The 12,520-nt window shown below is 42.5% G+C and overlaps 1 protein-coding gene and 1 long non-coding RNA gene across 3 annotated transcripts; one reads left to right on the top strand and one right to left on the bottom strand.

Moving 5' to 3' along the window:
- The first annotated feature begins 2,477 nt into the window (after positions 1 to 2,477).
- On the top strand, positions 2,478 to 6,968 carry LOC146713368 (alpha-tectorin-like). The gene is made up of 13 exons (XM_085437932.1): positions 2,478 to 2,576; positions 3,617 to 3,701; positions 3,807 to 3,936; positions 4,097 to 4,340; positions 4,660 to 4,816; positions 4,941 to 5,028; positions 5,135 to 5,197; positions 5,365 to 5,564; positions 5,685 to 5,816; positions 5,910 to 6,097; positions 6,258 to 6,409; positions 6,492 to 6,736; positions 6,824 to 6,968. Exons 1-13 carry the CDS (start codon positions 2,478 to 2,480, stop codon positions 6,844 to 6,846), a joined length of 1,806 nt encoding a protein of 601 aa, XP_085294058.1. The 3' UTR covers positions 6,847 to 6,968.
- A 1,992-nt stretch (positions 6,969 to 8,960) lies between these two features.
- On the bottom strand, positions 8,961 to 10,407 carry LOC146713367 (uncharacterized). Of its 2 annotated transcripts, XR_014919273.1 has the most exons (3): positions 9,941 to 10,407; positions 9,548 to 9,665; positions 8,961 to 9,460 (listed from the first exon to the last, which is right to left on the bottom strand). It is a non-coding gene; the product is annotated as an uncharacterized LOC146713367 (long non-coding RNA). The 2 variants fall into 2 exon arrangements; XR_014919272.1 differs by having other exon boundaries at positions 8,961 to 9,665.
- Between the last annotated feature and the right edge of the window lie 2,113 nt (positions 10,408 to 12,520).

Below are 12,520 nucleotides of genomic sequence, written 5' to 3'. Positions count from 1 at the left end.
CAGGACGTCACCCTTCTCCCAGTCAATGTGCGGGTTATGGAGCACAAGCCAGGGGTGACCGAGAACCAGCGGAGTGAGTGGAGCCGTGAATGCAAAAAAACAAATCCTCTCCGTGTGATTGCCCGAGAGAGACAACGAAAGGAATTCCGAGACATGAGTGATATCGGGCAGGCGGTGACCAGAGAGCGCGTGCACGCGGAGAGGGCGTGACAAGGGCTCCAAAGCGATGTTCAGCTTGGCGGCGAGCGAGGTGTCAATAAAGTTCTGCTCAGCCCCAGAGTCAATGAGTACTGAAAGCGAGTGAAAAACAGATTGTACTTGAAGTTTGGCCGGTAAGAGAAGTCTGGGGAGAGGGTTTTTACTAGACAGATCGCCCACCAGCACCCTCTCAATCACTGGCGAGCGCGCCCTTTTGCCAGCGTCGGGCACGAGGAGACAGAGTGACCCTTACGGCCACAATAGACGCACTCACCGGCGGCCAGACGGCGCTGGCGCTCTGCAGGCATTAGCCGCGAGTGTCCAAGCTGCATGGGCTCCTCCTCATCACCGGCGTCAGAGTCGCGCGGCCCGCGGCCGGCTGGAGAGGCCCCGTGATAATCCAGTGATTCCTGTCCCGTCCGTGTGTGCGCGCTCCGGTGTGCACGTACTCTGTCATCCAGCCGAACGCACAGGGTCATAAGCGCGTCTAGGGAAGAAGGCAGTTCACGAAGCATCAGTTCTTTCTTTATGTCTTCGTTAACATTAGAAAGCAAAGTACTCTTTAAAGCCTCCTCCCCCCACTCTGTCTGTTCAGCTAAGGTGAAGAAGTCAATAGAGAAATCAGCCAAACTCCGCTTGCCTTGTTTGAGCGCGAGCAGGCGCTGGCCGGCTGTGAGCGTGGTGGATTTTCTATCGAAGACGCCTTTGAACTTATCCAAAAAGTCAGAATACGTTATGTCAGGGTTGGCGTGAAGCACAGCTTGAGCCCAAATCAGAGCCCGATCCTGGAGTAGTTGAACTATATATGCAATCTTAGCACCATCGTTAGCAAAAGCTTGCGGTTGCTGACGAAACTGAAGGGCACATTGAGTGAGGAAGCCAGCACATTTATCAATTTCTCCGGAGAAAGCTTTCGGTGTGGGTAGAAATCTGTTAGCTTGGGAAAGTGAAGAAGCAGGAGGTGTGGCACTTACTGCTGAGGCCGAGGCTTCCTGGAGAGGAGCGGCGGCAGGTGGAATTGCCGGCAGGGGTGTTCGTTGGGCCACAGCCTGCGTGAGAGCAGCGAGCTCGCCACGGAGATGAACAAACATCTGTTCGTGTCGCTCCAGCATTGCGGCCAGGGTGGCGAGAGTGGGAGTGGAGGCCGCCGAGTCTGCTGAGTCCATTTCCTGGCGGGATGATTCTGTCACGAGCTGAAAGCAGGGACTCAAGCGCAGAGCAGGTTGATGTCTCAGAACACGATTTATTTACACACCCGTGCAATAATATATACAGTGACGGGAAATTCAGGGTTCCAGGGGATTAGGGGAAGGCTCTCTCTCTCTCACGCTCGCTCACGTCCTCACACACGTTCGTACCGCGGGGAGGTCACAGGTCCGGGAAGATAAGCTGGAACAGGGAAAGGGAGACATCACTCACAAATCACGAAGGCATAAAGGTGTAAGACCACGGGAGCTGGAAAGGTAGACTAACGTCAGTAGCGCAATCATCCCGCGATGAGAGGATCTGTGACCCAGCCTCAAATAGAAGACGGATAATCAGCTGATCGCCAACAGCTGTGAGAGCCAAGGGCGGGAGCCAGCTGTGAGCTCCGCCCAGGCAGAGAGATAGGGGGAGAAAGAGAAAAAAAACACAAGTGTAGCCTTGTGAGGCCGGCTGGGCAGGCACGGGGACCATGACATTCTGATTCTGAAACTCGCTAAATATAGCGACAAAGTTGCTAAGTTGGCAACACTGGCAGCAACACAGATGACACGACTAACGTACTGCCACCTTCTGGCATAATGAGACAGCAAGAAAAAATCTGGAAACTAAACTTCATCTTCACCCTTGACTATCGTATGTCACACACACATCAATGAAAACAAAACACATTTTGCTATAAATTCAGTTAATTTTAGTTAGTTTTGTGAACACTCATTACAGTTTTAGTTAGTTTTCCTTTTTTGTTTTTATTTTTATTTCCGTTAACGAAAATGTTTTTTCACTTCTAGTTTTCGTTATTTCGTTAGTTTTTGTTAACGATAATAACCTTGGTCTGGACTGTCAATGGTGACTTTAATGCTGACTGTTCCGACAATCCATTTTATAACATTTCCTGGTCAGATTAGCCAATCTCTGTACACTGGAATAAACATAATCAACATGGTCAATATTTTTCCTGCGTGTTATTTCACCATCTTATCAATTCCAATGCTCCATCCTTATGTGGTTTGCGACATTATGTTTATCCACTCTGTCTCTAAATGTTTGAAGAATTTTTCAAGTAAGTGAAAGTTATGGTGTTATCACCCCCTTCGGGGCTTACCTTTCCCAGTTTTGATGATATTCCTCCCTATTCTTTGCAAGTACCCCCTGTTGGTGACGAGAAACTGTTGGTGTGGTCAAGTGGGTGCTGTAAAAACAAAAGCTCAGGACAGATCAGTCACCAGTCATGTACTCACACACAAAATTAGCATATATCGAATTTCATATTGATCCTCTGAGTGTAACGGTACATTTTAATTTTAATTTCTCAAAGCTAAACACAATATTTTTCTTTATTTTGCTCTTGTTCTTGTGCAGCACCACCCCTCAGCACATGCCCCTGTCGGTTATATCTGTACTTTTCTGAATTATTGACTATTTCAATGAAAGGACCTAAAAGACGGGGACCAGTGTTTATTATTACATATCTCCATTTTGAGTGTGACAAGTCTATCATTCCCCTGTTATTCACAGACCTCAATAGAGGGTTTTTTGGCTTTTTTTTTTTCCTCTATAAAAGTTAATTGACTCTTTACAGTGGCCTGCTATGGTTAATAATAACACGTTCAGTCATGAGTGAAATCAAACCTTTTCTTCACTTTAGCATTTAACATTCCCAACAATATAATGTGATACATTAATCGAAACACAGCTACAAAAACACAATTTTCTTAATGCAAACATCAGTAACTCAAAATTAGCAACCAAAGGGTTAAGTCTGCATTTCACACTCATGTGAAGCTACAGCCTCCCCCTTTAGTCTCTGTCATCCTTCTGTTCCTGCAAAAACAAAACGAAGCAAGACAAAACATCCACCCTTCTTTTACAGGCTGGGTGAATTGTTTGTGGACATTTACTAATCCTAAAGTCAGTACCGTTTTTGTCTCAGTATCAAGTCAGTTAAAACTTTTAGTCGTCAGTCCATCACAGTCCAGTCACATGCATACATCCACACACATTCATACCAGATATTGTTGATAATCGAGTCATTGTTAATCTTCAAAACTGACTAGGTTACTTTTAAACATATAACACTGTCAAAGTGTTAATTTAACACTCAACAGTGTTGTATTTAACACTCAGAGGTGTGCACCCATATAGACACTCTCCAGTGTTAATTTAACACTGGAGATTTTGCTGTGTAACATGAGTTTTGTGTGGTTCTGCTTAGGACTTGGAAGTTTACATCAGTGGTATCAAAGTGACTACAGTGTACAAGAATACAATACAAGATATCAGTGGATGCAGACACTTAGGTTGGTGAATCTCAGGCTCATTACTTTGACGTTGGGATGTTGCTGTGCCTTTCTGCTTGCTCTTGTTGGTTTTTAAACTAAAGTAAACCGTCCATCACTTCTCAGGTATTGCATATGAACCTGACACTGTGGTGAGCGCTGATCCAGAAACCTGCTCCAAACTCACCTGCTCTGAAACTGCAGTCCTTGAAACCATTGGCTGTGGTCCACTGGAGCGTTGTCAAGGAAACAACACGTGAATATAACCCCATTTATATTTAAAAGAAAGATCTGATGCGTTAAGGGATTTTTTAAATGTAATTTAATTAATTATTTTTATTTTGTGTATTTGGTCTCTTCCTCATCAGCGGCTTATGAGGTTAGTGGTTGATTGTTTTCTTCTTTGCTTCCATCAGCTGTGTAGTGGACACCACCTGTAATGTGACTGGCCCAACTGTCATCAAAGTCCACGGCCAACTCAACTTCATCAAGGATCGGTGTGCTTACTCTCTGGTTTCTATTCCGTCAATCCCAAACCTGTACCTCGTGGCAAATTTCAGAGACGGCCGTCGTGAAGATGTGAGCTTTTTGGAACGCGTGATACTGCGTCTAGATGGGCCAGGTGTTCATATTCACCTGGAACAAGGCGGGAGAGTTTGGGTAAGCTGCCTCAGGCAAGCTAAGGGTACATCTTTAACCATATTGCCATGTACATTGTTGCAGCCATTCCCCGATTCTCAATGGTGCTCATGGCAATTAATTAATGGTCATAACAATTCGGTCGATTGTTGGTCAGTGGTGCAAGTTTAGGTTATGCAAAGAAACTGCTGTGTCTCCTCGCATCGTTCTTCTCAGGGCTGTTAGAAGCAGTTCTTTCAGAGCTGCTGAACTCAGTGGTTGTTGCTGTGAAATCAGCCTGTTTGTGTGTTTGACATGTTTCACTCAGTGTTTCCTCCACTTTGTCTCTGCTGTGATGCAGCTGGACGACTCCATGTTGACCCTTGAAAGTTTGCCTCAGCTGGTTCATGGTGTGCAGCTCTCTAAGGACCAAACTGGAGTCACTGCCAACCTGTTGCTCTCCAACCTCAACATTTCTGTCTTCTTTGACGGCTACACCGCACAGATCCTCTTAGAAGGTACAGAAGTTAAAGTTTAATTCATGTAATGTAAACTGTAAACTGTGCTGTTATTTATTCTTCTGTGTTCGTCCAGTTTGAATATTGATGCTGATCTGACTCATTCTGTCCTGATCCTGTGCAGGACCTGCTGGTTCATCTGTGGAGGGTCTGTGTGGAAACTCCAGCAGCTCTCTGAGTGACCTGAGGCTCTCTGAGTACAGCTCCACCAGGTAAGACCTCATCACAAGCTCAGAGTCCCTCTGACTGCTGCTGCTGATGTTGCAGATATTCTGTTTGTATGAATGAGCCTGAACTTTGTTGTTTGTCGCCCCCTAGCTGTGAGATGCAGTACAGTGAGACTGCTGACAGCACGATCAACTGCAACAGTGTGACTGAACGGTGAGCAGACTGATCCACACAGCAGGAAACATCTGTGTTGTACCTTGATCTCTGTTCTAAATTATATGGTACATCACATGTGACTGCAGCATAGATGGAAGATAAACACATCTGATTACAGATTATTATTTTATTGTCTTCAACTTCTTCTTCTGTCTGTGGTACAGCTGTAATCTCCTGAAGGAGGCGCCCTTCTCCTCCTGTAACACTGACATTGACCCAGAGCCCTACATAACCGCCTGCACCGACACTTTGTGTAAATATCCTGCAGTGGACGGACTCAACTGTCAGTTCCTGAAGGCCTACGCCAGAGCCTGCAGTCTACACAACCACGCTCAGGATGGCTGGACATCAAATACCGGCTGCTGTAAGAACTTAATAAGACCTTAATAAGACATTAATAAGCTCTCCTTTGTTAAAGACCTGAACTGTGGCTTTTTAGAGCTCCCATGTTTTCAGGATAATAGATCAGTGTGTTCCTCTGTAGCCTCTGAGGCCTTCTGTCAGGACAGGACCTGCAGCGATCACGAGTTCTGTGGTGAGAAGACGGTCGGTGGTGACACTCGCTGCTTCTGTCGGGACATTTTTGCCTCCAAGTACCAAGCAAACAACTCTTTGGGTACAACAGCTGTGACGTCACCATGACAACAGGGCTGAATAATGGAGGAAAACTTCTAACTGTCATTTTTCTGACTGATATTGTGACGTTCAGGTGATCCAATGGTCTGCAAGGAGAACTCTGCTTCACTCAGTCTGGTCGGTTGTCTCCTGGAGGACAAAGACATCAATTACTCTGCCTTACACCTCAACGACCCGACCTGCATGGGTCAGGTGGACAAGCTCACCCACATGGTGACCTTCAGCTTCAACAGCAGCAACAGCTGTGGGACGGTGGTCACGGTGGGTTTCATCTCCTGCTGTTTAAGCTTTGATCTCTGTGAATTCTAAAATTTTTGGTCATCTGAAGTTTATACCAGTCAGTCAACATCTTAAAGAGTATCAGATGTTAAAGATGAAACAATGAAGAACTTGCCCAGTATCTGATTATGTGACCCTGCAGACCAACAACAGCTACGTCATCTATAAGAACACCATCAGGAGCCAGAATTACTCTTTTGACGTCATCACTCGCAACGACCAAGTCCAGATCGACTTCTCCTGTGTTCACAGTCAGCCAAGCATCCACACTGCAACCTTCAGAATCAGAGACTGGTTTGTAGTGGCTGCTAGGTATTGTTTGAATATTTGTTAAAATGTGGGCATTGTTAACAGTGCAAATGTGTGCATTCTGCAGCTCCGTTGCACAGAAGATCTCATGTGGAGCTTGGAATTACACTCTGATTATCAAGGCCTACACCGACGCTGGGCGGACACAAGTTGTGCAGCTGAACAGTGATTTGAGACTGAACCAGAGGATCTGGGTAGAGCTGGAGACTAATGGGCTGGATGGAAGCATGGTCACTGTGGTGAGCGACTCCTGCTGGGCAACCAACCAGGCATCACCTACCAGCAGTCCAAGACATGATCTGATCATTAACGGTGAGAGATACTCAGAGTCACTCATAAGTTCACTTTGATCACCTTTATCAGCTCCTCAATAATGTGTATTTTCGTGGTTATGAAAAGCTGTGCGAACCCCGCTGACCTGACAGTGGCAGTGGAGGAAAACGGACTGGGAACCTCCACCTTGTTTTCGTTCAACATCTTCCGGTTCACTGGGGGTTCTGGTGAAGTCTACCTGCACTGCAAACTCCACCTGTGTCCCAAAGAGGAGACCAGCTGCATACCGGTAGGCCTCGCTGTCAAACACTCATAGCAAGCTTTACCTATTCATCCCACCTGTTACAGGAGGGCTTGATTTGTTATGCACAAACCTAACCATCTATTCATTGTTCCAAAGCACACCATTAACATATATGGTCATATATAATCATTTTGGTGCTTTAAGTAAAGCAGGTGCATGTGTTACGTTCTAACTAAACACCTGGTTTATTACTAGATTATATTGTTCTGTACATTTTTATCCTCACTTAACTACACTCACAGCACAACACTGAAAACATGAAGTGAATTCAGTTGTATTTTGTTTGAACATCCAGAATTGTAATGCAGCAGCTCGCAGAGGCAGATCAGTTGGATCCAAATACAAAGGTGAAGCCTCAATCGGCATGTCCTGGACTCATTAGGTAACTTCAGGTGACAAATCTAATGAGTGGTGTAAGAAGTAAGATTGGCTGCAAACAGAATCACGAGAGGGCAAGAGTGGTTTCCATGCTGACTACGACTGAATGACCAGTTGCCGACCAAATGCTGAACATTGTTTTTGAGGACAGTGTTCAGCAGACACACAGAGCAACACTACTTCCATCTTCTTTATTCAATATTATTTATATAGTGCCAATTCACACCAAAAGTTGCTTTGAGGCACTATATATTGTAGAGGCCCTACAATTATCTTTATTGTTGTACTTTCTGCCAAAAAAAAATAAAGAATGTGGCAACAACCAGCCTGAGTTTGATCCTTGTTTTCTGGCTCAAACACCATTCAGGTAGAAATCCAGTAATTATCCAGCTGACGATTTCTCCTTTTACGCCACCTAATGGATTCAAAAGCATACAGTGTATCACGGTCCTGGGTGATTTGACCAAGTGTTTTTAAGATTTTGGACTTTCGTTTTATTTATGTAAATATTCTATTTGACTCTTGGTTTACTTGTTTATGTGGTTTCCTGCATTTTCCTTGTGCCTTGATTTTAGCTACCCTTTCATTGGCTCACCCTTCAATTTAGTTTACCTGTGTCTCGTTATCCCCGGCTTTCTCCACTCCCCCTTCTCCGTGTACATATAGTGCTGTATTGGACTTTGAAGTCTGCTCATCTCATCTCTGTGTTTCTGCAAGCTTTACGTTTCAGTTGTTTATAGCTTCCCCCCTTGAGCACACAGTTTTTGATGAAAACAGAGGTGTGACCATAGCAAACAGGAAACTAATGTTGTAGGAGATGAGGCAAGCACTGAACTATTTTAAATCTTGTTAGGCAGAATTTAGAAGTTGACCACACATGTACACAATACTATGCACCCCAGATTATTTCAGAGCATTAAAAACAAATCAAAAACTAAGTTTTATGCAAAAGACTACAAGAATTTCAGAATTTTTTGGGATGAGTTTTTGGGTTCACTTTCTCACAAGAAGAACGCCGGTGAGATTTGATCCAGGAGTTTAAATCTGTACCATGACCGCTTTCGTGCATTTTTCAGGATGTCAGTGGGGCAGTTTGAGGTTTGGTTAGCAGAGTTGGGAAGACATCTGTGGAGGCAGAGAAGTAATTTTAGGGAACTGACTGACAGGGAACAGGAGCAGCTTCTAGCTGTGTATCTGAGGTAAAATAAAGGCCTTAATACTTGCAGATGATTTTGAGCTTCTAGAAATAAATTGAACACATCATTTTTGAAGTGAGAAATGTATTTGGTGACTCAAAGTCCTCCTAGAAGCAAGTCCTTCCACTCAGTTTCTTAAAAGCCTCCTGACACTTTAAACATTAGAAAAATTTATTTCAGTTGGCTGTTTAATGTTTTTGCCAAGTACTCTTTAAAATACCAGAATAGAGAGGATGGAGGATTTAAGTTTATTAGATTGATCAGTATTGCTGAACTATGAAATATTTTGAGTGCAGTGTGTTTTTTGCATACAGGCATAACAGAATAGCTTTAGTGTTTTGTTTTTTAAACTTGAGAATGAACTTATACAAAATGCAGCAAGATATTCAAAAAACATTTTTAATGATTAAAAAATACACTATATCGGATTCATATCGGTATCGGACATATAAAGTGGTATCGTGCCATCTCTAGTATATACAGAATGTGGCAACTGAAGTATACACAGAGGGAAATTCAGGGAAGTGCAGACAGCCATGTAGAACGAGACCCAGCTGAACTAAATTATCAACAATGGCACAAGGAAAGCACAAGCACGCCAACTCAAAATAAACCAAAAATGTCATAATTATATGTCAAGTTTATTTCTAAAGTACATTTAAAAACTACAGCTGATGATTAAAGTTATGTACATCTAAAAGAAAATTCAAGTAACATAAAACAGAGGACACAATCAAAGTTTAGGTTCAACAGTTTTTCCAAACAGTTAGAGTTGAAGCATTCGCAGAGACAACCCTGTGTTTCATCCCTGACAACCAAATACAGCACCGAGCTCCTGTCAGAGCTTCACACTGCAGCGATAAAGCTGTGCTGCACGGTGGGGACCTAAACATAATCATCAAATTAATGACAATGATAACACGATCACATGCTTAACTTGTTACAGACAAATATACACAATACACCTTTTACCTGACATCCTGTCAGAAAACACTGGAATTCACCCTACACCTAAAAATTTCCATGTATGGTGGATCCTAGATGCACTCCAGCTGTCGATGGTGTACTGCCCACAACTCAACAATGGCCTCTGGGAACAGACATAAATAAAAAGTTGTGTAATGTTCAATCTCACATCCTGTCCAACCTTTTGGAATGAGGTCTGTCACACTAGGTGTTTTGGCAAGATGCACTCCAGAAAACATGCCTGTCACCTTTTCATTGACATTTACATTAATTTTAATGTAAATCAAATTAATTTGATTTGCATTAATTAACATTAATTATGTGTAACCACATAATTTCCTCAGGGATTAATAAAGTATTCTGAATGTGTCATTTAGTTCACTAATTAGTAGCATTTACCTTCACGACAGTGGTGATGTCTTTCAATTTGTAGCACAGCAAGTTTTTTGTGTTTATGATTCTGTGAGAATCGCTCCACATGGTTTACCCAAAGTATGTTGATTTCCTCAAAATCAAATGTGAAATGCGCCCTTATATCTGCTCCTCCCAAGCCTTGACATTCTAGATGTCTCATCTCAAAATACCTAAAAATTGTCTTTGTGTCCTTGCATGATGATACTGTAACTAGTTTTGTGTTTTTGCAAATATTTTGTTGACTCTTCATAAATAAAGGAGGTTTTCACATAGTTCACTCAAGTAAAATTGTTAAAAGTTAAATTGTCTACATTCCCCACTGGTTCCTGGTCCCTAAAAAGGTACCGTCTGAGCAGAAGCAGATGTAGATTAAAGTTGTTGTAATATGATGGCATTAACTGGACTCTAACAGTGTGAATACACAGTCATCCCAAAGATGAGGTGCAGTGAGGGTGACACGAAAACTTTCAGTGCATGCAAAATGACATCATTGCACTGAAAGATCCTCATTTTACACTCGGCTCCACTAAAATCCCATCTCGATGCAGTCTGGCCAGTTTAAAATACGTGTTCTTGCACAAAAGCACAACCAGAATACCATAGTAAAATGTCATGTGATTGAAAAAGTGAGACTGTGATGAAGATGATGTACATATGACAAAAATTAAATTTTTGCAAGAAATGCATTTTGAAAGTACACATAGTGTACTTTCTGTGGTGCAGTTTGTTCGCCCGAGTACATAAGCATACGCTGACAGATGTTCACCATCAGAGAAGCATGTACAAACTTAACGGTTCTTGATTCAGAGCCCAAATGTCAGAGTAAAGGAAGGCTTTCAGAATGTAAAGTGCGTATTGTTGTTAGCTGTAATAAAATCCCAGTGGGAACAAAATGTACACTAAAGTCCTTATTATCCAAACTGTTCCACATCCTGTATCTGTGTCTACACCGAGTCAAAGCAACATGACGTATAATGGGGTTTTTCAGATGAGTGTGTCAAGGACTGATAACAACTACGTAACACTGACACGATTACCTGTAAACATGCTGTGTACTCAAATGCATCTTTTGATATTTCAGAGGGCTGATAAAGGGACTGTGGGAGCTTTTCTATCTGTTACACCCAATAATTCTGACATGAAGCTGATGCTAATGACACTTACTAGAGAATTTTGTCAAACATCAGAAAACCTGCTCACAAAGGATTGGATCAATGGGTCAGTGAGTCCAAAGACTAAGCACAACGATCCTTCTAACATCTTTAAATGTAATGACCAATATTTTACATCCTGATATGTTCCCTCCATTCATCCGCTAAAATTTAAAATTTGGGTTAAAACTTTTCAAACTTCAACATGGCATGTGTAAACATACTAGTTTTCTTAAGTAAGCCTAAATTATTTCTGTTTCAGAATCTTATTGTCAAGAACAACAAAATTGTAATCAAACCCATCCTGAAAAAAATACTTTTTTATTAAGCCACAGCTGTGCAAATGATCTAGTTTAACTTTAAATCCACAAAACTTGTGAAATAAGTTAAAACTGAGGATTATCTTTCAACTTACACAGACACATTGTGCCAAAACCAAAAGAAATCAGTTTAGACTTGAGAAAAAGACTTGCTGAGGCTCAGAAAGCTGGAGCTAAAAATACAACATTAACAAAAATTTTCCAGGTGTCAAGAAGTGGAGTGAGAAGGATCATCGATACATTCAAAGACAGCCAGACAGTACAGAACAAGCCTGGCAGAGACTGGAAGGAATAGATCTCAAAGACTGGACAGAAAACTAGTGAGAGACGTGTCTAAAGACCCCAGAACAACCAACTCCTAGCGAACCTCGTCCCCACAGTGAAACACGGTGAGGATGCTTCATAGTGGAAGGAAACATGAAGAAAGAAAATGTGACAACCCTGAAGGAAAACATCAAGCAGTCAGCAGCAAAACTGTGCTTGGGTCTTCACTTTGTCTTCCAACATAACCGCAAAACAAAACAGACGTGGCTCCTTCAGGAGGCGATGAAAAACCAGCTCACAATGAGCATTACTGACTGGCCTGCACAAAGTCCTGACCTGAAGCCTGCTGAACATCTGTGGAGGGAACTGAAGACCGAGCTCCATAAAAGATGATCATCAAATCTGGAGGTGCTTGAGAATTTTGCAAAAGAAGAATAGGCTGGGGTTACTCGGTTCAGGCTGTTATCCAACAGAGACCACACACAGCTGACTGTTAGCATCAGTGATGCTAATAATTCTGACCCTGCTAGTTTTGTGTTTTTGCAAAGTAAGAAGTAATGTGAGCATTCAAAATAAAACTAGGATGTTTGAACACGCTGTTTTAAACATTCCTGCTCTGTTTAATGAAATGTTCATTGAGCGACTAATGACCCACAGTGAAGTGATCATATTAGCCAGTGAAAGAGTGACATTATTCCATTTTTACCTATAACAGTTGTGGCCGATCTGTGTTTAATTCTGGGTAACTCACTCTTACTGCTTAATCAGTCTCTCTGTAGCTACTCAGAGTTGTGTTGCTGGCATATGTGACGTGCTTCTGACAAAAATTG

The sequence above is a fragment of the Copadichromis virginalis genome, linkage group LG3, assembly GCF_057382275.1.
Source record: "Copadichromis virginalis isolate Kocher_CV1m ecotype Utaka linkage group LG3, C_Virginalis_male_GT1.1, whole genome shotgun sequence".
NCBI lineage: Eukaryota > Metazoa > Chordata > Actinopteri > Cichliformes > Cichlidae > Copadichromis > Copadichromis virginalis.
Note: the sequence above shows the minus strand (reverse complement) of the source record. Positions and strands in the feature narration are given on the sequence as shown.

Coding starts and splice junctions, on each gene's coding strand:
- LOC146713368 (XM_085437932.1), top strand. CDS start 2,478: ATGGTGTTATCACCCCCTTCGGGGCTTACCTTTCCCAGTTTTGATGAT. Junction 6,098..6,257: donor GCTGTGGGACGGTGGTCACG/GTGGGTTTCATC, acceptor GTGACCCTGCAG/ACCAACAACAGCTACGTCAT. Junction 6,410..6,491: donor ACCTTCAGAATCAGAGACTG/GTTTGTAGTGGC, acceptor TGCATTCTGCAG/CTCCGTTGCACAGAAGATCT.